Consider the following 24,005-nt stretch of genomic DNA (forward strand, 5'->3'; position numbering starts at 1 on the left):
GGCTGCCCTAGGGGTGTCTTGCAAAATCTCCCCAGTGTTGTGGCTTCGTTACTATGGCAGCTCCTAGAGATCCCAGCTGAGATCAGGGCCCCGCGGTGCCAGGCGCTGCACATCCAGCCTCTGCTCTGCAGAGCTTAAGTCTCAAATGACAAAACCAACCAAATGTTGGCGTGGAAGTAGAGGCATAGGGACCCCGCCCTTAATGCATCCTTCCCCCGTCTGAGATCGTGGCCCCATTGTGCCAGGTGCTGTACATACACTTAGCAAGAGACAGACCCTATCCCCAAGAACTTGTCATCAAAATTGACCAGACAGACCAAGCGTGGGTGGGGAAACGGAGGCAGGGAGTGGCAAAGTGACTTACCCAAGATCACACAGCAGGTCAGTGGCAGAGCCAGCAATAAAACCTAAGTCTTGTGAGAGCCCTGCCAGACTTTAGCCACTAGTCCACGCTGCCTCCTTCTTACTGGTGTGAGCAACCTCAGGAGCCCTGGCCTAGATGAGTCACCTGCTCAGAGCTGTTGGGAAGATTGCCTGTCTACACTAGAGCGCCCAGTGGCGCTACCGTGGCTGGAGCTGACGTTAGCCGGGGTGGGAAATGTCGGCTCAGTTTCCCTCCTGGCAGGGTGGGGGCGTTGGGATCTGAGCTGATGATAGGAGAGGGTTAAGTGGAGTTATTTTTACAATCCAGACTAGCCAGAGAGCCGCAAAGCAAAGGCTCTCACGTCGCACGCTGCCTGGAATCACGGCCCAAGGGAAGTGGCGAAAGCATCAGGCCAGGCTCCGGGTTACTCATGCCATTTGGCTCTGCGATGCAGCTTAGTCCTGTTCCGCATCCCACCCTGCTTCCCCCCAGAGCTCTGCTGATGGCCCTTAGTGCAAACTACAGCTCCTGCTATTCCACCCCTAGGACCCCCCTCCCCACAGTTCTGCCAATGCACCTCACTCCTGACCCACACCCCATCCTGCTCTACCAGCCATGATGTTCCCCCTGATGCCCCTCAATTGCAACATGCAGCCCCCTGCTATTCCAGCCCTCGTCCCCCCAGCTTGGCTGATGTCCCTCAATCCTGATCCGCTTGCTCTTCTCTTCCAGACCAGGCCCCTCTGACTCTAGCACAGAGACAGCCAGGCCAATGGACTGGCAGCAATGGTTTTACAATGGGACGGGGGGAGCAGGAACTTAGCTGTGATCCCCAAGCTTGCCGGCCCGGAGATGTAAAAAAAATAAATAAATCTGAGGCTGTTTTTTGATTTCCCTTCTGCTTTTCATCCTTTAGGGGAGTCACATTTTCAAGCTTTTCTGTGCTCCCATAGGGCTAGAAACTTTGTGGTTTTGGTAATTGAAAGCCGAGACATCGTCACATGACTCCAGGAGCTGGGGGTTTAAAAACCAGATGAAATATCAGGAGACTTGCAATAAAACCACAAGAGCTAGCAGCACTGAGGGAAAACTCATTGTGTGTGGGGGTGTCCCTGAAAATGAATCCCACACTAGGAATTGCTTGACAGTGGAAAATTTATTTGGGGGGAAAGTGGGAACAAGAGAAGCCTGGGAAATTCCCCTTCTAAAAACCAGTCCGCTTTCTGGCTCTAAATGGTTAGGGGAATTAACTCAAATTGAGTAAGACCGGCTGGCTCAGGGGATGGAGAAAGGGGTACATGCAGCCTGGCCCAGATGGGGTCGAGACCAAATGTCACTGGTCAGTGGCCTGGAAACGGAGCTCTCTTCTCGGCTCATCTGCCAGTCAGGGCTGGCAGCGTGCCGGAGCAGAGGACAGTGTACGGCTGCTGAGGCAGCTTGCCCTGCTGCATGCATTGCCTTGACTGGAAAAAGGGGTCGATTCTCTGTGTGCCCTGCATGGTGCTATCTAACAGGCTGGCACTTGGCTCTGGTGAGTGGTTGTGCACAGCGTGGGACAAATGGCGAATCGGATCGAGACAGGAGATGGGATCTGTGAAGTGGCACACAGACAGACCACAAAGAGTTGCCGGGGCAGCAAAACGCATTGTCACTCAGGCTGGGAGGCAGAGGCCATTAAAGGCAGTGTGGTCTAGTGGTGAGGGAGGTGGTCTAGAAGACCTGGGTTCTATTGCTGGTTTTGCTGGGTGGCCTTGGGCAAATCATGAGGTTATAAGCTCTTTGGGGCAGGACCTTTTACTAGGCATGGTACAGCACCTAGCGCAATGGGGCAGCAAGAGCAGCTGTGGCCTCTGGGTGCTACTGTAATAATTGGCCCCTGGGAAGCTGGCATAAAAGGATGACAGGGCCCCCATGAAGCAAACCTGCCCATATTTCACACTGAGATGAGCCTGATCGATGACATTTGATGCAGATGCTCCAAAGTCCCCTCTCTAGCTGTCTTCCCGGGCAATCCCCATGGGAGCCATGCAGTCAGGCACAGTGTGATCACTTGCATAAGGGGCACACTGGTGGCTATTCCCTGATGGAGGGGCAACCATGCCAGCCCTGAGCTTCAGCTCTCAAGGCTTCGCCATTCCTCTCGCGACAGCAGCTGGTTTTCCTTAAAGCGCCAGCTCCTGGCATCAGAGGATGATGGGAGAATCTCAGCTTTCATTCTTTTTTCTGCTTTTTAATTTCTTTTTAAGTACCTTTCTCACCCTACCAGTTGCAGTTAGAAGCTTGAAAACATGAAGCCCACATTTGCCATTGAAAAAGAAATCGCCACGAGGGAGAGAAAAGCGGGGAGGTCGGAGGGGAAAATGTTCATTTCTGTTTTTTCTTTGCCGGGTTTTTGACTTCCGATTCAATGAACCTCCTTAGTGTCACGGTCTGTTTTTAATCAGCTTCGCTTTCTCCTGAACTCGCAAAATGCTGGCATTCTGTCAGGTTTCCAGCACTGCAAGAGAATTGTGTAAAAACCCTCATGGTTTTTTAGCCAATCTTGTAATTTAGGCAGAAGGGACTTGACTCAAGATTTTCAGTGATTCCTACCTGTCAGCAATAGAACAGACCTACAGATCACTAATCCACCCAGGCATTCCCTGGCCAGTAAAATATCATCCCTTCCTGACTAGAATCAGATGGGGGATTTTAACCTTAATTTAGAAGGGCTGATTCCTCACTGGGTTTCTGCTCTAAAACCCCATCCGTAGGTGATCAGGGGTCAATCTATTCGCCGACTGGAATATCGCAGCTGACTCTTGGAAATGCAGGCCTGAATTGAGTGCAAATGTCTAGACTTTTTTAAGGACATCTGCTCTCAGATTAATTTCCCTGTGTGGTTAGGAATACCAGACTTGCCAGGTCTATTGATCCATTGATCCTGCTTTTTGCCAGACCGGAACAAATGTCTAAGCTATCCAGTCTGCAGGTCACCTGCCTACCATGTCCTCAGAGACTTATGGTCCAGCCCTGTCCTGCTGGAATAGACCAATAACCCATCCATAATTCTCCATCTACAACCAATGCTGGAAGACCCAACCTAATTATGTGCCTCGCTGTGCAGGTCAGTACAAAGGGAGTGTATGCCAGATTCCACCCTGACCCCAGCTAGCACGTCCATGTGGATTTTCCCACACCAGAGTGAGCGTGGAAAATCAGAACAAGGAAACGCTCCCACCCCCACCCACCACTGCCTTCTTGTGCTGCTGTGGGTAGTCGTTTTTTCTAACGACTGCTCCTCTTTGCACGCCAAGCCGCACTCCTGGTTCTCCCGGGCAGCATTGCAGTGAAGTCATACCCCTCAGTGCTTGTGACATCACAACCTACTGCGCCGGCAACAGCCGATGTCACAAGTCCAGCACAGTGACTTTGCTGCAGGCTCCGCAAGGGGCAAACCTCCGAGTTCAAGGAGAGTCGCCTAGTGAAGAGGAAACCAGAGCTAAACCCTGGATTCCTGTTTGGATTAAGGCCCCTGAGAAAACATTCATCAGTGCAAAGTGAGCGTAAGAGGCTCCCAGGTCAGAACAGTAGTGGTCTGCATTCACTGTGCATCAGTCTAAATAACTGCGCAAGATGCAGGGCAATGAAGCATGCCCAAAGCCATGGTATTATCTGTAATCCATCCTATTCTCACAGCGGGGCCAGAAAGAGTTTTCCTGACCCATGCAAATTTTTGAGTTTAAAAAAAAAAATTGCATACCCTGAATCAGGATGTAAAATCGAAATCTCAAAAATGTTTGCAAACCAAAAGTATGGGGCGGGGGAGAAATTGGGTCAGGTCGGTTGAAACATTTTCCTTTGATCATTTTGAAATGTTTTATTTCCGGGCCAACCTTTTTATTAAAACATTTCAAAATAAACAATTGTTTCGTCTTGGAAAACGGACTCTTTTTGGTTTTGCAAATGTCAGAAATGAAATATTTTGACAATCTCATCGGTTTCTTTCCCTAGTAATTGTTTGAGTTGAGATAGGATGACCAGATGTCCCGTTTTTATAGGGACAGTCCCATTTGGGGGGATTTTTTCTTATATAGGCGCCTATTACCCCTCCCACCCCCACCCCCTGTCCCGTTTTTTCACAGTTGCTATCTGGTCACCCTAAGTTGGGAGGTTCATTGAAACTGACCCCATTTTGAGAACAATTTGGGTTTCGACGAATTGCTGTTTTTTCATCAAATAAATTGTGTGTCTTAAAATTCCGCCTGATGAATGTTAATTAAGCCAGAAACTACCAAGAGCCAGATTTTCAAACAGACTCTGCAACCAGCAGCGCCTATTGAGAATTATAATCCAGTAGTTTCCATAGAGAACAATACAAGCTACTGGGTGCTCAGCACAGTCTTGGAAATCTGGCCCCTTTATTGGTGTTTAGGTGCCTCAATGAGAGCTGCTGGATGTTAAATTCTTCTGAAAATCTGGAGGAAGGATTGAGATAAATGAACTAAAGCTGATTTCACTGCTGGAAGCAGCTCATGGCCTAATCCATGGAGATGGGACACTGAACACACAAATCAGGGTTTAACTCTTTTTTTTTTTTTTTGCTTTGAAGTTCACCTTTAGAAAGACTGTTAGAACCCCATGTGTCCAAAAATCATGAGTCAGATTCCCCCCACCCAATCATGAAATTGGCTTCAAAATAAGATTTTTTTTAAAGAGAATTCATTTGGGTTTCTTTGCATTCACCATTTGTGCTTTGGTTTTTGTCTTTTGGGGCTTTTTACCCTTTAGAGGTCATGGTTTCCAATCTTTTTTTCTGCTACGACAAAAGAAAAGCTGAGAAAGAATAAAGCAAAGAGTCTCACATAGTTACAGGAGTCCAGGAGCTGGGGTTTTAAGAAAACTAGCAAAAATCGTGAGACTCACGATAAAATCAAGAGCATTGGCAACACCGCACTGTCAATTTAGTTCCAACCTCCACAAATTAGGCTTGTGTTTTAAAAAGATTTAACAAAACCCGATATTAATGGAAACATTTCATGACTTTTTTTGATGCAATTCTCTTGTGATCCTGAAAACCCTAAAGAGCACCAGCATTTTGCTCTAGCAGGCGAAAGTGAAACAAATGTGGCCAAACAAGGTGAACGTCACCAGCCAAGGAAAATCCTGACACTGAAAACAGAAATGAACATTTTTTCCACCTTTCCTGCCCCCGCCCTGTTCTCTCCCTGGAGGTGACGGGACAGAGGAGACACCCCTCAAAGCCAAAAGGCAAGGGATCCCATTGAGAAAATGTCAAACGAGGTGAAAAATTTGTGCTGAAAGCCACAATGAAAGATTTGTCACCAGCCCTAAGGATAGGGAGGAGGCAACTACAAACAGGAGACAGACTTGCCCCGTCCCACAGCACCACGCACCTTTCATGCACAAGGTGACAGCTTTCAAAGACACAGGTCACCTGCTCTAGCCCCGTCCCTGCCCCTTGCTGCAACTCACCTGGTGCGAACAAGGGGAAGGGCTTGAGACAGGAATCACCAATGCAGGGAGAGATCTGCCCCAGCCCCGCCCCGGAGCCCCACTCACCTGGCGTGAAAAGAGCAATGGCTTTGAGGCAGGAGTACTCCGCCGAGTCGACGTGCAGGGCCTTGAGCTTCTCCACCTGCTCCTGGAAGACCCGGATGTGGTCCATGAAGGCCACCACCCGGTCGGCCGACATGGGCGAGGCGTGGAGGCCAGCGGCCGCCAGCAGCGGGGCCACGTGCAGTGGCATAGAGCACTGGGCAGCATTGAGCACGAAGAGCTCGCTCCAGGTCATGCGCAGCAGGGACACCTGGTCGGAGAGCTGGAAGTCGGGGAAGAAGGGGATGTTCTTGGCCCACTCGATGGCGCTGAAGAGCAGGCGGGCGGCCAGCTCACAGATGTTCTCGATGCCCATGATGTTGGACTGCAGGCACTGGGCCCCATAGCGGGAGGTTGGATAGGGCTCAGCCCTCAGCAGCAGGGAGATGAAGCCGGTCAGGTAGGAGTGGCCGTTGTACGGGTCTCCGTTGTTCAGCAGATACTGGCCGGGGCTGGTCTGCGTGTGGGCCATGCGTCCCCGTTGTACGGCTGCGGTGGGTGGGAGGGAAGGGAGGAGACGGGATCACCATAGGAACAGTGGCAGGGAAAGCAGGGGACTAGCAGAGGTGCTCTGGTTCTATCTGTAGCCACCTGGCCTGAGACTCGGGTAACTTGGTTCTAATCCCAGTTCTGCCCTTGATCGGAGCCAAATCACTTCCCTTCTCTGGGGACTTGCAAGACACCAAGGCTGCAATGACTCCCCATCAAAGAATTGGGCCTTCTGACTGTCCTGGACCAGGCAAATTGCTTCTCCGCTCTGTTTCCCTCACCCACCCTTTAACCACCTTGCCTATCTGGATTAGAAGCTCTTTGGGGCAGAGGCATCTAGCTGGGATTCTGATCTTGGCCGTGGGCCTCTAATCTAATACCAATAAAGAAAGAAAGAATCATTGGGTTGTGGGGGAATTAAATGGGCTTTGAATGAAGAGCAACTGGGGGAGGGGGCCAAGATGCAGATGACACTTAGGGCAGGGCTGGCTGGAAAGTAAGGCCAGGGACTCAGACCTTGGTCTCCCACATCTCAGATGAGCTCCCTTCCCACCTGGCTACCTGAGGTGGGTCACTCTCTTGGAATTTTCCGTATTTATTCCCTCCCCCACAAAATAATCAGAAAATAGGCAAAAGAACAGCAAAGTAAAGGACTGGGCTGGGAGGGAAAGGGGGCTGGGAGAGGGAAGACGAGTGACATCTTGGTTTCCATTTACTAGGGATCAACCAAAGCTTCCTAAAAAGTCAGACTAAATCTTCTCTGCTTTGTCTAAGGTCTCTTTTCTCCAGCATGTTCCCTGCTTTTTAGCTGTGGGGTCCGCCAAGTCATGGGGCCAAGCTCCTGTCCCTGGAGGTAATGGGCATTTTCCTCCCTCAGCATTTTCCGATGCAAATTGTTTGGCCGGGAAGTTCCCAACCAGCTCTAGTTTAGGATTCGGGAGTTTGTGTTCAGTGGGGAAGCTTGTGAGATTTGGGCCCAAGCTGCCAAGGGCAGGTAATAATGAGGTGGCTGAAACCCTGTATAATCAGAGGCCCGTTCCTACAACCTTCGCAATGTCTCAGGCATTCGTGTCGTGAGATTTCAGCGATCTCTGAATCCTCTGTGCCCTGAGGGGTGAGATTTAATAACCCTGGCATAGGCACGACGCGTCTTTCTGAAACAGGCCAGGCCTCCGATCAAAAGAGAGTGGAGTCAGGGAGAAATCAACTTATTAAAAGCAATTAATCAATCATATGAGTCTAGAGGGAGAAAAGAAAAGGTCACGCAGATGGTAAGAACCACAGTGGGGGAGAAAATCTGACTGCTGAGGTGGGTAGATTTATACCTGGTTTAGATGGTGTTAAATTTATAAGGGCGATAAACTCTCCTGCTTCAGGGCATGAGCTAGCCACTCCCAAATGCGGTCAGGAAGGAACTTCCTCCAGGAGTATGTTATTCCGCCGGTGTCCACTAGGGGGTGTCTTCTGAGGCATCTAGCCCCAGATGCTTTCGGAGGCAGGATACCAGGCCAGGGGGACTCAGGGTTCCTGTGTTTAAGGTCTGAGTTTTTTCAAGAGTGTTGAGCATGCACAGTCCCTGCTGAGGCCTCTGGGGCCTGCAGGTGCCACTGCCATAAACGTGGCCGTTGATCTTTATTGCCCAAGCTCTGAGTTCAGGGCACCACCCCAGTCTAGCATTCCCTGCTGCTGCCCCTAGGAAAATGAGAACGGCTGAGTCTGGCCACAGCAGTATACCTCTGTGGGCTTCCTTGGAGTTGCTCCAGATTGACACTGGCCTGGGGGGAGAGCTGGGTCCAGACTGGCGGGTTCATTAGAAAAGCAAAAAAGCAAATCTTGTCTGATTAGGAACACAGGCATTGCCAGACTGCATCAGACCCGAGGTCCATCTAGCCCAGCACCTGCGGCTTTAGAGGAAGGTATAGAATCCTGTAGAAGGCAGAAGTGTGAAAATCTGCCCCCATGAAGGTCTCATCCTGATTCTTAATAGTTAGAGCTTCGTTTGAACCCTGAAGCCTGGGGTTTAATCATTATTATTATTATTATTATCATCATCATCCCTAGCTGTTATACGGCACTTTTCATCCATAGGTCTCCAAGTGCTTCTCAAAGGAGGATCAATAGCATTATTCCCATTTTGCAGATGGGGAAACTGAGGCACAGAGCAAGGCAGTGACTTGCCCACGGTCACCCACCCAGGCCAGTTGCAGAGCTAGGAACAGAACCCAGCGCTGCTGAGGGCCCTGTCTTCCATACACTCAGCCACACTGCCTTCTAGATGGTTTGCTAGCAATAAACATTTAAAACTCGGATTCTCCACTGCCCTGCTGTCATTGCCGCTGGTGCAAAGTGCTACTACACCAGAATGGCAGAGTTTCACACTGGCATTGCACTAGCAGAAATGACTGCACAAGGTGTAGGGCAAATGGAGAACTAGGCTCCTTCTACAGGAGACAAAAAAAATCTTTTGTTGACTAAGACCTGAGATGATTCAGACTGAAAGAACTTTTAAAATTAAATTTACTTTTCAACATTGATCCTGTTTTATTTTCTGGCATTTCTCCCAGCTCTCACAGGAACATTATACTGTAATGGAGGGGGGCGGGGAGGGCGAGAATCTGGCTATGGAACAAACTCCCTGGGGAGATCAGTCAAATCCAGAGGCTAACTGTCTTAGCGCTGCCTCTTCACACTTGCAACACTGACACCCCGTCTACTCCTGAACCCCAACACAGACATCCCATCTACCCGTAATACTGACACCCTGTCTGTCCCTGAATCTCAGTGCAGACACACCATCTACCCTGAACCAACACAGACACCCTGTCTGCACCTAAACACATACAAACCAAAACAAAAAGAGGAAATTAATAAAATCTAAAAAACTCCAACCCCTAAAAGCACCCTGCCCCAAGCAGAGTTTTGACCCCTAAAAGGGAAAAGTGCCAGAGACTCCATGAAATCCACTAGGAGATTTTGCTCTTGCTATAGATTTTAAATGGAATGTGCCCAGATATTGCGATGATGCGTGGCCGTGTAAAACCCTGAGCTAGATAGAGCGACACTGGTCAATTTAACTTTATTTGTTACTAGTCAGTTTCACTCTCAAATACCCCTACAGGGTAGCCCAAGGATCTTGGCTTTGAGATTCCAGCTAGATCTGTGTACGACAGGTCTTTTGGTTTGCTGGCAGGTCTGAAAAGTTCGGGGGAGAGGAGGGGGAATTGTTTTAGTTTGACACGAAAATGAAATTTTTCAGCAATTCAGAAAAAAATTCTTTTCAGATTGAACAAAATGTTTCGTTTGACCCGAACCAAAATGTTTCCTTTCGATTGCTACCTTTTTAAGAATGGGTTTGCCTTTTTAAGTAAAAATCTGAAAAATGGAAACGTTGCGTTACCAAAAGGTCAAAAAATGAAACATTTTGACTTTTTCACCAGTTTGTTTTAACCAAAACAATTCACCGCAATCGACACAAATCCGTGAAGCGGTCGACCAAAATCTGCACTGTGCAGTCAAAAAAATGTTTCAGAAGCATAGCCTCGCCCAACTCTATTTCCAGCACTGCAGGGGAAGGGTCTAAATTAAAAACCTGTTTAGGCTGAAATGAAAACACAACCAGTGCTCTGATTGCGTAAGCAGATCAAGTTTTGTAAATCTTTCCCCCTCTTCTCCTGTTTGCTGGGCCTTATTCCCTGCTTAGAGCCGCTTTTGAATCACAGTGTTGGTGGGGAAACAGCGGGTGGCACGGTCAAGAAATGGAAGAGACACATGAACCCCTAGAGCAGAACCGGTGACGTTAAGTGTATTGCGTTCCACAGAGCTTCAAAATTTGGATTTGGGCCTAATGCAAGATTCAGCTAATTTTGGGGGGCTTCTGTTATTTGCTTTGTGATCTTAAAACCCGCAATCCGCGGTTGTTGGCTAGGACCAGAATCGGGAAGTCCTGATTCTCTGCAGACGTTTACATCAGTGCACGCAAAGTGGGGTAAAAAGCTGCTGTTCTAATTTAGTAGCTCATTTGCGCCAATGACGCTGACCACACGGGACACAGGGCTAAGGAGAACAGGTTCAAGAGATTCTGTGCTTGGTATTGCTAAAGAAGCCAGGAGGCTCACGCAGGTAGCAAACCCAGGTTTAGCTCCACTTCCGGAGCCAGACTCTGATCTCAGTAACGCCAGTGTAAATGGGGAGTGATTCCATTGAAGTCACTCTGCTTTGTAAAACTGGTGTAAACAGGATCAGAATCAGGCCCTCTTTGTTCCCCTTGAATTCAGACTCTAAAATGGGACTTTCTCTCCCAGATAAAGACGAAACCGACTAAAATAAAATGACCTGCCAGTTGGGAGGGGGTGTAAGATTCTGCAATGTGGGGGAACGGTCTGATCCTGGGCACACTTACTCTTGGGAGTGAGGCTTTGTAGGATCAGATCCTGATTCCCGGCTTCACTTGCAGCCCAAAGGCACTTCCCATTGGTGGAAAGAGTTTGCCGGGTCTCAGGCTCTAACCTACCTCACTGGCAGCCACAGCATGGAGGCCAAGCACTGCCTTGGCCAATGAGGCTGAACTCTCCTCTCACCCCAGAGGCAGGGTCAAGACCCTGTACACGGGGAAGCTCACCCTGCTGCTTCCCCAGCTGTGCAGAGAGAGGACTTGGAGCTCCCGGGGCTTGTCAATTGGCACTAGCATTGGCCGTCATCTCCGGGCCAATCACTCTGAGGACGCATCCGGGGAAGGGTGGGGAGCAGGGAACATCAGTCCATCTGGGCAGCCCGGAGGCATCCACCCAACGCAGTCCGTGGGGACTGCATGAGACAGAACTTGGCATATGGAGAGTATTTAACACGAGGCGTTAGCCACTGCTCTCCTATCTGGATGGCGCAGTTCTAAAGCCAGGAGTCCTCTGCCTTAGTTCCCTATAACTCAGTGGAAGGCGTGAGGTGTGCCAGGGTGCTCTCATGTGAGCCCTTGGGCATCTCGCTTTAAGCCCCTGCTGGGGCTGAGCTAGGTAAGCCACGCTCTATATGGTGGGGCCCCCTTTCCCAGTGCAACATGCATGTGGGATTCCCTTTAATATCAGCAGGGTGGGGCAAGGACGGGGTTAGAAGGAAAAAGGATGCAGTGGACTTGTTTGTTTCACTGAAAGAGACTAAAAGGACCAGGTTGAGGAGGAGGAAGAAAATGGGCCCAGTGCCCTTCTCATTTACACTGGCACAAATCAGGAGTGACTCCGCTGAAATGAGCACAGTGGCACCAGGAGACGGCACTGGTGCGAGCGAAGGGAGACTCAAACCCAGGGCGATTTCCGTCTGTGCCAGAGTGGGTGTGACAAAAAGAGAGAGAGATGGAATACGAGAGAAATGAAAAGAGGGGCAGAGGAGACAGGCCTTGTGGATGTGGCTTTGAAATCCCACGCGGCACGTAGCAATTAAGAGAGCCTGCCTTTGCCTCTTAATCGGGCGAGTTTGCCAGGATTCAAAGAATCTAGCGGCCGGAGAACTGCAGCATCCACCGTGGTTGGATGCTACTATGATGCGGTGCTTTAAAGGAGGCAACGTAGGACAGCAGGTAAGGTACCGGTGTGGGGCTCAGGAGATCTAGGTTCTACTTGTGATGGCTGTGAACCCTGGCTGAGTCGCTTCTGAGTCTCCTTCCACCTTTTGTCTAGTTCAGTGGTTCTCCACCTGAGACCCCCGGGCCGCTTGCGGCCCAATCAGCAGACAGCTGTGGCCCATGTGACCTCCTAAGGGCCATACAGGTAGTATTGGATGCGGCCCACGATGGTAAATAGGTTGAGAACCACTGGAGTTAGATCATGAGCTCTTTGGGGTCGGGGCTGGCTGCCTCTCCCTGTGTCTGTGCGGCATCTGGCATAATGGGGGCCGTGATCTCCGGGCCTGTAGGAGCTACTTCAGCGATGGTGGCCAATTCCTGCCCCCCCCTTGCAGCAATTTGACCATTTACAGCACTAAACGGGGGGGTGCGATGCTGTGATATTGAGTGGGGCACATGGTTTCATCCTAGGAGAGGCGCAAATGCCCCCTCCCGCCCATTCTGGGGTTTGGTTTTAACAGTATCAGGCTCCACCCATGAGTCAAGTGCAGGTGAGTGGGGTGGGAGGGTAACCTGGGCAAAGAGGTTTGTGAATGAAAAAGGCTTCTCCTGAGTAAGTCGTTCCTTGGCAATAGGAAGGTGAAAATATTTGACACTGTGATAACACTTGGCATTTCTATCGCTGCTGCCCTCTAAGGGCCTGAGACCACTGACGTCAATGGGTTTGGGACCCAGTCATAAATAATGTCTGAGTATTAATCTGTACAATGTCATGGTGATGTATTACAGATAGGGAGACTAAGGCACAGCAATGGCATGTTCTAATCACACACATTAGGGACAGCGATAGGAAGCCCTGACTCCTAGCTGCCCGCTTTTACCACCTTCCCTTCCAGGAGCAGGACTAGAACCCAAGTGTCTTAGCGCCCGCTCTGCTCCCTAGACAGCAGCCTGGGCTCCCTGTTTGCTAGGAAGAAATTCTCCCCTGCCATCTCGAAGCTCTGCAAATCACTGATGATGCTTTCGCTAAGCAGCTGAATCTTTCTTTAGAAACCATATGGGCACAGGTCACAAACCTGCAGCTGAAGACCATTGGTGCAGGAGCTGTTTGCTATAGCGATCCACAGCTGACAAGCTCTTTATAAATGGTCGCTTTCATTAGGAATTCTTGTTGTTATTAATGTTTCTATAGTTAAAGTTACAAGTAGAGCTGGATGGGAAATAAAAGCTTAAGAACGGCCAGACGGGGTCAGACCAAAGGTCCATCCTGTCTTCTGACAGTGGCCAAAGCCAGGTGCTTCAGAGGGAATGAACAGAACAGGTAATCACCAAGTGATCCATCCCTTGTCACCCATTCTCAGCTTCTGGCAAATGATTTTCCCATGCTGGGAAAATGGCTGAGATTTTGGAATTTTTTCCCATCTTGAATCAGGAGGAAAAGTTGAAATTCCAAAAAATAAAAATTGCTGACTGAAAAAAAAAATCTTTAGAGGGGTTGTGAGGGCAAATGCAGTGTGAAATGCTCAGATACAATGGAGATGGGGGCCAGGTAAGTACCATAGGCAGGCTTAAAACAGTAGGAGAATAAACTTTTTGCCCAGCGCCTCTGATAAGGATTGAGGCCCCATTGTGTTGGGTGCTGTATAGACAAAGATCCACAGGGAGGAAGGCCAAAAGGGACCACTGTGATCATCTAGTCTGGCTTTCTGCATAGTAGGGGGCCATAGGACTTCCCTGAACTAATTCCTGCTTCAAGTCCAACGGCTGTTCTTGAACTAAATCATGTCTTTTAGGAAAGCACAGATAATAACAACCACCCCTCCTGGCTCTATCACCAGTGGATCTCACAGTGCTTTATAAAAGGAGGTCAGAAGCATTGTCCCCATTTTATTGATGGGGAAACTGAGGCACAGAGAGGGGCCGCGATTTGCCCCTGGTCATCCAGTAGACCAATGGCAGAGCTCAGTTGGGTCTCCTGCATCCTAGGTCAGTGCACTATGCACAACGCCTCCTTTCCCATCATCTACGTACCCTCTAAAAGACACCGAGCAGGTGGAGTCGAAGGGGTGGGGCACGAATTGGCCTCACTTCGTCAGTGACGCACTTTTTCGTTTTGTTGAGTAATTGGAGGGAGGGTGGGGAACAGTCCCACTGATCTTTGTTGTTGTTCTCCGGGTCCCAGCTCCCGGAATCATGGGAGAATCTCAGCTTTCATTATAAACAAGCAAAAAACCCAAATAGTCCAGTCCCTGTGGCTGTGAAGAAAGGGCTGGAAACCTGACCCCTGAAAGGCTCAAAGAAAGAAGAAGCAAACAAAAAGAACCCCAAGGTTGATTGGCTTAAAAATCATGACATTTTATAAAATAACCTCATTTTTAGTGTGGCCCTGACTCCTGATTTCTGAACCCTTTGGATCCGCAATACTGAATTAGTGAGAGTGGTCGGTTCGTCCCCTTGTACAGTCCAAGATGGGGGCTCCTCGATGCTACCATAATACACCTAATAGCAATACAAATCTACAGTCCATAGCACAATGAGGTCCTGGTCCATGACTTGGGGCACCTAGGCAGTACCGTAATGCACCTAATAGCAATAAAAAATGGATGTCACCTAGCACAATGGGTTTCAGGTTTCTGGTTCCATGCCTAGGGCTGGTAGGTACTACCAGGAGACAATGACATCCGAATCATAGCAGAGCAATGACGCACGCCATAGATTTTTGGCTCCAGATCCAAAGCTGAAGGGTGTCTTGGATCTGGAGATGCTCTGTGCTTTACGGTTTCTCTTGCCATAGAGATCTGAGCAGACGGGGCCCCATGAGTCCAGCTGCAGCACGGTGGCTAAAACAGCCTGCAATAGCAAACACAGCAGCCTTGTCTGCTGCATGTCGTATTGAATTCTGCTGCCCCTGTAGCTAGCTGGGTGGATCTGAGTGATAGATTCCAAGGACTGTGGTGATCAGCTAGCCTGACCTCCTGTATAGCCCAGGCCAGAGAACTTCCCCACAATAATCCCTAGAGCAGAGCATTTAGAAAACCAGCCAATTTTGATTTCAAAATTGTCAGTGATGGAGACTCTGTCATGATCCTTGGGACATTGGCCCAGTGCTTAATGACACTCGCTATTAAAAACGTACACCTTATTTCTCGTCTGTATTTATCTCGCTTCAATGTCCAGCCATTGGATCACAACATACCTTTCTCTGCTACATGGAAGAGCCTGTTATTAAATATTTGCCCTTCTCGTACGTACATACAGACGGTAATCAGCTCACCTGCTCTTTCTTAAGCAAAATGGATTGAGCCCCTTGAGTCTGTCACTCTAAGGCAGATTTTCTCATGGTTCCTCTTGGCTCCCTCTCCAGCTGATCAACACTCTTCTTGAATGATGCGCACCACAACTGGACGCAGGAATCCAGCAGCTGTAGCACCAGTGGGTCCTGTGATGGCTTGATGTGATCGGTTTAATTTGATGGGGCAGCTTCACAGGCTGCAGCTGAACTGACTCAAAAGGCAGGAAACTGCCTCCCACCTGGCTGTGGTTGTCATTGCCCGGCCGTGCATTAAACGGTGAAGGAGACATGCATGGAATATGCCACTGACCAAACGTGAGCGCACCCCAAACACCTGTTAGTATGACAGGTGACCTCAGGATCAGGCCATTTGGTCTTAAACACTCCAGTTGAAGAGTGCAAATCTGGGCCTTGTTGTACAGGTAGAACCCTATCCCCCGTCTCGTGCAGAGCAGCAGGTTGCTGGAGGGCTAAATATGATGCCCAGATGCAGCTACTGGCCCTATAGCAAAGCAGGGGGGAAGTTTAGCAAAGGATGGCAGAGGGCTAAGACAGTACATGTGTAACCCACTGGGGAGCGTGTATGACAGGCAATGGAGTCTTTGGTTTGGTAGCCAAACCAAAAATTCCAGAAAAAAATTAGTTTCCTGTCAATTGGAAACAAACATTTTCATTTTTTTCCTCACCAAAATTTTGTTTCATTCACTGCTACTGAACTCACAGGGAGCCGTCCACTTGGATTACTGGGCAAAGAGAAACCACAAGACACGGGGTACCCCTCGATCCAAAACACCCTTTGGCTTTGGATCTGCGGCCAAAATTCGCAGCTTGTCATTTCCCCGCTAACTATCTGTTATTATTTATCATTGTATTTGACCAGAAAAAGAAAAATTTGCATTTTATTTTCTGGGTTTTTTTTAAATCCTTGTTTGTTCATTTAAAATAAATCTAGCTAAATTTCCAAATGAAATGTCAGCTTGAAATTGTAAACAGCCATTTTCTATTTAGTTTTTCCTGGCTGGAACTATTTGCTGAATTCGACCCAGATTTGCAATAGTTTCATTGACCCGAAACTGCATTTTGCAGTGAATAAACTATTTGACTGAAAAATATGGCCCAGCTCCTGTAATAGATCCTGATCTACTGAGGATCTGAATTCTCACTCCTTGCCATGGAGTTTTAGCTCGAGCTGCAGCAGCTCCTGGTTTTAGCTGTGGAGAAGGTCCCCAGTTTGATCCCCAGTGCATTGGCCAAGAGGGAAACCATCACACATGCATGACTGTGAAATGTCCCTATGCAACAGATAGCAGGGCAGGCAGCTATAACAGTGCATGGATGGCTGTTTTGTGCATCTGCCCTTCCTATTAGCATGTGGGAGCCAAGACACTAGTTCAATGAGCTCGGCCTTGCAAATAAAAAAAAAAAAATCAACATACCAGCACAGGCATAAGATCGGCTCATCCACCTTTCCACCAATGATGGAAAAATTAGTGAGACTTTGCTAATTTGTCAATAAACTAGCTCCGACCCACCCACCTAGGTGAGTGGGCGCAGAGCATATTTTGCAAAGCTGGGTTAGCTAATCTATCCTGCCGGAAAGGAACGACTGAAAGGGGTTCCTGGGGACCTGAGAGCTAAAACAGCTGGGATGGGGAAATTCAGCCTCTCCCCCCCCCCCCCCCAAACAACCGGTATCTATTGCCTGACGTAAGGTTTAACCCCCACTCTAGCGCTGTACAGTGGCTCTTTAGAGCAATCTCTGCTAGCACCTTTCCTCCGACGCACCCAAAGCATCCCCTAAATACAAATGCCGCCTTCCTACACCATTCCACAAGGCAGGGAGCTGTCTACTCATTGCACAAGCAGGTAAACTGAAGCACAGAGAGGAAATAACTTGCAACCAGTTGCAGAGCATATCTGTGGTAGCACTCGGAATAGAACCCAGGAGTCCTGACTCTAACCACTAGACTCCACTCTCCTCCCAAAGCTGGGAACAGAAGCCAGGTGTCCTGACCCCCACTTCCTGCTCTAACAATTAGCTCAGACATCTTCCCTAAGGTACACATGTGGCTCAGTTTTTCAAAGACCTTGACTGCTATTTAGGCAACTCAGTAAAGGCCAGATTTTCCAAAGAATGCAACATTTGTGGTGCTGGGCTCTCTGGATTATTTTGTTGGCTATATGGGAGCTAAGCTCTTGTGAAGAGCCAGTCCTTAGGTAGCACCTGACTCTGATGGAGCCTCCATGCAAGAACTGCAAATGTGACATCCCGCCATAACGAGCAGGGTTGCTGTAACGCAGACGCTTCAATCCTGGTTGTTTCTTTGGCCAAAACAATTGTTGTGTTTGTTCCGCTGTTCCCCAAAGAACAAACAACATGTTTCATCCCAATCGCACCAGCCGGGGATGCTCAGACATGTTGCATCTTTGAGAATACGCGGAGGGTTTCCCTCCCTGACTTATCCACACGCCAGGCTTATCACAAAACAAATGTTTGTCCTTCTTCCGCTGAGCATCAAATAGCCCCAGTCTGGTGGACAAGGGCCAGATGCTCAGCTGGTGTAAATCAGCATAGCTCAAAGGAACTCCATTAAACTAGATGAGACTCTGATCCAGACTTTTTTTTTTTGCCCTCTGGTCTGGATCAAATTGATTAATTTTGCTCATGTCTCATTTGGAATGCTGTCTGAAAGCCAAAACCTGCTCTGATCTGCCAGGATAAAACCTAGGTGTTTTTCACTCTCCATTGCTAGGCATATTGGAAAAGTGGGGTCAATAGAGTCTTCCATTTTTTGGTGTATTAATTAAAAGAGCTGTGAGAATAATTGAGATTTTGGTTCACTGGCCATTCTGAAAGGAATTTTGGGTCAAATTCAAAAGTAAATTTCAAAACAATAAGTCACTTCAAATTGAAACGTTTAATTTCAAAAGCATCAAACCGAAACTTTTCGATTATTTTTCTTTGTTTTTCGGCCAAAAGAATTGGACAAACGTGAGACGAATTCACGCAACGTCTTGGTCAACCTGCATCTGCATTTTGGAGGGGTTGGGGAAGGTTTCCACCAGCCCTAGATTTAACTGAAAAGATAGAACCCAGGACTTGGATCACGGAAAACTTTCGAGGCCACCATCAGCTGGCACTGATTGATTCTCATGCCCACTTTACTTTGGGGTGTACAGCTGCAGAAGGTGCAGGAGAATCTTGACTCTGTGGGTCTGGGATTTGGAGTGGGGGTAATAATGTATTTGTGAAATTCCTAGAGGGAGGTGTTTATGTATGTGTGAAAAGGGGTGGGGGGGAATATGGGACAAAGCCCCTGCTGCTGCTGACAGAGGAACCAATCAGATTGCGATATATTTAGCAAATGATCATGCAAACCATCAGAAAAATGGGGGTGGGGAAGGGAATTTGTTTCCGTGACTTGGTAGAGATGGAGTTTAGAACTAGGGAGGAGTTTAGAGGGAGCCATTTGACTTTAGCACTCATAGTTTAGATTTCTGCATTCAAAAGAAACCGATTTGGTCGTGCAGCTCTATGGGCAAGTAAAGGAGATGGGGGATTTTTCTTGTTCTAGGCCAGCCTGTTCCGCATCCCAGCAACAAACGTCAAAAACCAGTAAGGGCCTGAAAAGCTGGAAGCTGGTTTTATATTAGTGGAAAACACCAAAGAAGTAGGTGCTTGCTTTTCTGTTGGGCCCCTGTCCTCGTGCTATCATTACATCGGTGCTAAGTGGATAGAAAAAGCAACCAAGGCAGAATGGGTGGACGCGGCTTTCACTTACTCAACAGTTTTGTCTTCATGGGAAAGTTTATTTCAGTATAACCTAAGGTCAGGTCAGGTCTAGGCTACAGACTTCTTCCAGGATAGCTGTGTCAGTCACAGAGGCATGATCCCTGACCGACAGACCCAAGCTGGCACAAGCCCCTGGTGTAGCAATGCTGAGTTTTTAATCAGTATCGCTTGTTTCGATTGGACTAAGAGATACTATTTTGCTGGTCCACACTAGGAGGGCTTTGCCCATCTAGTATACTCTAGTGTTCCTAGAGTAGCCCTGACCTAAAGCAGGTGAGAACTTTTCCTCCAGTATCTGAAGGCCTTGTTTTGGTTTAGTTCACATCCCTTGGGAAAGGGGGTTAAACTGAACTGAAAAATCCCACTCTTGTACCAGAATATGGGATTATCTGAACACGGAATAGCTATCCCCATGCGAAGCCCCCATAACATGGACACGATTATACTGGTATACCACCATAAGGGATGGGGCATAGACCACATTGGTAAAAGGCACCTTGGTACTGGTCTCCACTAGGGATTGCATTGGGACGACTATACTGGTAGAAAATCACCCCCTAACCGTCTTAGCCCGAGAATGCACACGGAGGGCATGCCAGTGATGAAAGACGCAGTTTCACAGGCCTGATTCGGACAAGTCTCCCTGGACAACCCATTGGCTCCTTTCAGTGAACTACAGCACAGGCTGTGGTTCCAGCTAGCTGTTGCACCTAATGCTGTGAAGTTAGGTGGAAAAAATAGAAAGGATTTGTTCTTTTTTTATGTACAAAAAATGATGTACACACCTCCGAAAACTCTTCTGTAGCAGAGAACAACTACAGTTCATTAGATACTAGTTGCTGAGGCACTGCGGATCTTAGAAATTGGGGAGGATACAGGTTTCACTGGATAGACAAAAGACAGAACTGGAGAGAGAGAGAGACGAGATGGAATTGGAACCGACTAAAAACAACCAGTGTCTTTCCTTCTGCTGCACTGTAAACGGGTTTTTGCTCTAAGCATGTGCAGTCCAGTCATGTTGTGCCAGGCATGCTTCCCCATAAAGCCATGAGAGTAATGCGGGGGGGGGAGAGGGGCTTTGTTTAATGAAAACATGAGTGGTTTCTCTACCACCGCTGCCTCAAAAACAAGGGGCCTGATCTCCCAACCTTTACTTCCACAAGCAGTCCTATGTAAATCAGTGACGTTGCTCAAGTGAATTAGAGTTGCCTTTGCATTTCAGGGGCCCGAGACCTGTGGTCAATAGCTGTCTTTGCGTGTGAAAGGATTCCTAGTGCTGGGTTTTTCCAACCAGCTAACAGGCGACAAGGGAAGTTTAGTCACTCAGGGGCCCGATGGTCAGTCAATGTAAACTGTCAATATGTAACATCAGAAAGAGAGGCTGACCACTACTGGCATTGAAGTCAACGGAGTGATGACAATATACACCCGCTGAAAATCTGTCCCTCAGTTTAGAAGGCTGCTTCCCCTTGCCAAAGTCTCACTGTCTGGGGATTTCATAGAATAATAATAATAATGCATACACTGTTATACTATGACGCAGATCTGCCACTGGTGTCAATTGTGATAGCTCAATGGAACCATGACAGCTTAGACCAGCTGAAGAAATGCCTAAATCCACTATAAGACCTTGCACCTAAAAGGACCTCACAGACATTAACAAATTAAGCCTAACAACATTCCTGGGAGGTACGGGACATGCAATACCAGGGTACATCAGAGTTCTATTAACCGTCTACCTTCCACGAGTACCAAAGAGTCTCATAATTGATTTGTTTGCAGCTGTAGTATTAACAGTTTAAAAATCCACCCATGTCTCAGCAGTAAGGGTAAGCCCAGTTATCAACACGCTGGCTGAGAAAATACATGTCCCATGGAGAGCAATATTTTGTGGACAGCTTCTTCCACACAGGGAAAGAAAAAAAATGCAGATTCTGATCCAAATGACACCAGCCTAAATCAGGAGTTGAGTTCAGCAGTGGATTTACACCAGTAGTGCAACTCAGATCAGAATCTAGGCAGAATCTCTACATAAGTAGATGGGGAGTGGGGGAGTTCACTTAGAAAACAAAACATGGCTCTGTCTCTATTGATCAGAAACTCTTCAGAACAAGGAAGGCACCTTTCTCTTTGTCGTGAAATACCATGTAAATTTAGGGGGCTACAGCAATTAGTAATAGCAATAATTCAAAGAAGAGATATCTAAGAAGTGAAAAAGAGGTGATTTCTCTGCCGTGTATTTCCTAGGCCCTGAGGGAATTGTTTCTAATCTTTGGTGATTGCTAGGAAAATACTGGTGACCACCCAAAATATTGCTGATTTTTTATGCCTAAAATAATTCCTGTATTATTGAAAAAAAAACAGATGGCTTTGAAAAAAATCAAAGGGCTACATAGACACTCAAATTTAAAAAATCGAACTTATTTTTAAAATAAATGCCCCCTCTCTCTCTTCCCTAATATTACTCACCTTTACAGACCAACTTTTCAAAAGAGCTCAGTTCCCATTTAGGAACCTACCTAAACCATCCAGGTTTCCACCAGTGCATCTTAATAGATGCCCTGCACTTTTTAAAATTCTACTCCCTCGATTATTTGTAAACTAGAGAGAATTGTGACATTCTAATTTACTTTTTTGGGGCAGTGACCTGCCAGTGTCCCTTGTTTCTAGTCAATTTCACTTTCGGGCCCTGATGCACAATGCTGCAAAGGGGAAGCCAGCAAGCCAAGGAAATGGTTGCTTGGTTAAAAAGAAAAAAAATTCCTATTCTCTCTGGAATTAAACAAACAAACAAATAAATAAATAAATCACAGAAACATTTCCATTATTTTGGGCCAAATTTGGTAGATTATCGCCATGGTAGATTATTGCATAAATGCAATGTGCCTAGTGAGCATGTAAAATCTGCCAGATACCGTGAGGGCAGATGCTTTAGAAATGCATTTAACAATAACAAACCTTCCTTATGACCCCGGTGGCAAATCCTTTAAACTGGGCAGTTAAACTTCAGTGAGATGGCTAGTAGATTGCCAGCCGTTTGCGCACCAAAAGTGACAAAGGTGTTTAAATGGCGAAAGGGGATTTCTCCTAATCGTTATAATAATTAACAAAAGACCTAATCTACGGGGAACGCAACGTGACCCGTTTCCAATGCCAAGTGCGAGGGGCAGAAAAGCAAAAATTCAGACTATTCTATTGCTGGAAAATGGATTGAGGAATAGAGCTATTGAAAGTTCACTCAATGCCACTATGCTCAGAGTGAATTCACCCCAATCAAATAATATTGATGAAGCTAAAAAAAAATGAAACATAACGTTCTGCAAATCAGCACATATACTGGACCGTTCCCGTGCCCTTGTTCAATCTATTTGTTTCCATGTGTCCCTTTTTAAAGTTAAATGACTTTCCAGATGAAATCATCCCTCACTACCAAACCTTTGTGCAAGTCTATTTGTAATTAAATTTCCCTTAAATATTCTTGATCTGAGGAAAAAGGCTGCAATAAGAAACATCCCTTGTAAGATACAATTTGAATTCTATGTTTGTAATTCATTAATACACTCAAGAATTTTTCCATAGAGCCCAGTTTTTGTAAATTGCATTTAAGGATTTGGATGGAAATTTGATTTTTTGTTTTTTGAGTGGGGTTTCTCCAGCTATCATTCCCAGACTACGATAACTGGCAAAGAATTAAAATATCATTTCTGAACCTACGCTCAATAATTTCAATTGAGTGTGTGTGTTCTGCATAGAAGCAAGGGAATCAATCAAACAACTCTTGAAATCCTTTGAATCAAAAAATTATCCCAAATTTAAATTGGTATGGAACAAATTATATAATGTAGCATTACATAATCAGAAAAAGATAAGTAGATGTAATTTGATAGATAGATGTCTTTGTTTATTTTCACCTAATAGTTGAAGCTTACTCGCCAATGTAAATATTTACCTGGTATAAAATTCCAAGTAAAATGGATATTAAAAAATCAAAAGGAATACAGAGAAGAGAGCTGTTTACAAATGCTTTTGAATCTCTCAGCATAGATGTTTCAAATGTTGAGTAACCACTAAAAAATGTAGACCAGAATTGTAGTGATCTAAGCTCACCTTGGGCTATAAAGACGTGTTTGTTAATGAACACAGGCCAACAATTTTCTTATTATGCTACCTAATGCTGTGTAGGGTTATGACAGACATCATGTTTAGTTCAGCAGTTCAATAAGTTATCTATGTGGGTTTCCTGACTTGGCTTCTCTCTCTATTTACAAAAAAAAAAAAAGAAAAAGAAAAAGACTTTGTAAAATCCTCAGCACATGTTGATTTCAGCCTAGCTGTACCAATTTACATCCAATGAGAATCTGGCCACTGTAGATGCGTGCATTTGGACTGCAGGCATCTTTTTGCATTAGCCCAGGGGTCCCTGCCTGCCCTCCGCTAGAACATCAATTTTATTTTAAAGAGATGACTTTTAAGGCAGAGGTTTCTGGGTGTGAATATGGTTCCAGATTGCAAGAACTTTTGCCCCATGAAACTCTCTAAAATAGCTTTTTGCTGGGTGCCTATCACCATGTCACCCAAATGCGTTATAGGGGCCTCAGTAAAGGGAATAATAGAGGTAAAACCGTCCCCTTTCTAACTTCCTTTTCTCAAAGCCATGCCCATGATCTGAGAAGAACTAATTGCCAGATTTGACAGAGGGCTTAATAAAGAAATTAACACTCATAACAGAAAAGAAAATAAGGAGAGAAGGAAATAGATTGAGCTATCCCAGCTCCCAGCTGGATCAGGGATAAATCATAAGGATTTTATGCTGATGATTTGAATGGTCATTTGTGCAGAATAAATTTATTAGCAACTTTCTTGTGTATATATAAGTATATATAAATAAATGAGAGTAGCAAGAGTTGCTAAGATCTGC

General features: G+C 46.8%; 1 protein-coding gene across 2 annotated transcripts in view; it reads right to left on the minus strand.

Moving 5' to 3' along the window:
- LOC119847555 (nuclear receptor subfamily 2 group F member 5) overlaps positions 1–24,005 on the minus strand; it is a 33,492-nt gene that overhangs the window by 3,695 nt on the left and 5,792 nt on the right. For both annotated transcript variants that reach the window (XM_038382406.2, XM_038382405.2), the window contains exon 2: positions 5,927–6,451. In XM_038382406.2, the coding sequence (XP_038238334.1) occupies positions 5,927–6,434 (508 nt within the window). In that variant the 5' untranslated portion in view covers positions 6,435–6,451. The remainder of the gene's footprint in view (positions 1–5,926; positions 6,452–24,005) is intronic.

This window comes from Dermochelys coriacea, chromosome 24 (assembly GCF_009764565.3).
Source record: "Dermochelys coriacea isolate rDerCor1 chromosome 24, rDerCor1.pri.v4, whole genome shotgun sequence".
NCBI classification, from domain to species: Eukaryota; Metazoa; Chordata; order Testudines; family Dermochelyidae; genus Dermochelys; species Dermochelys coriacea.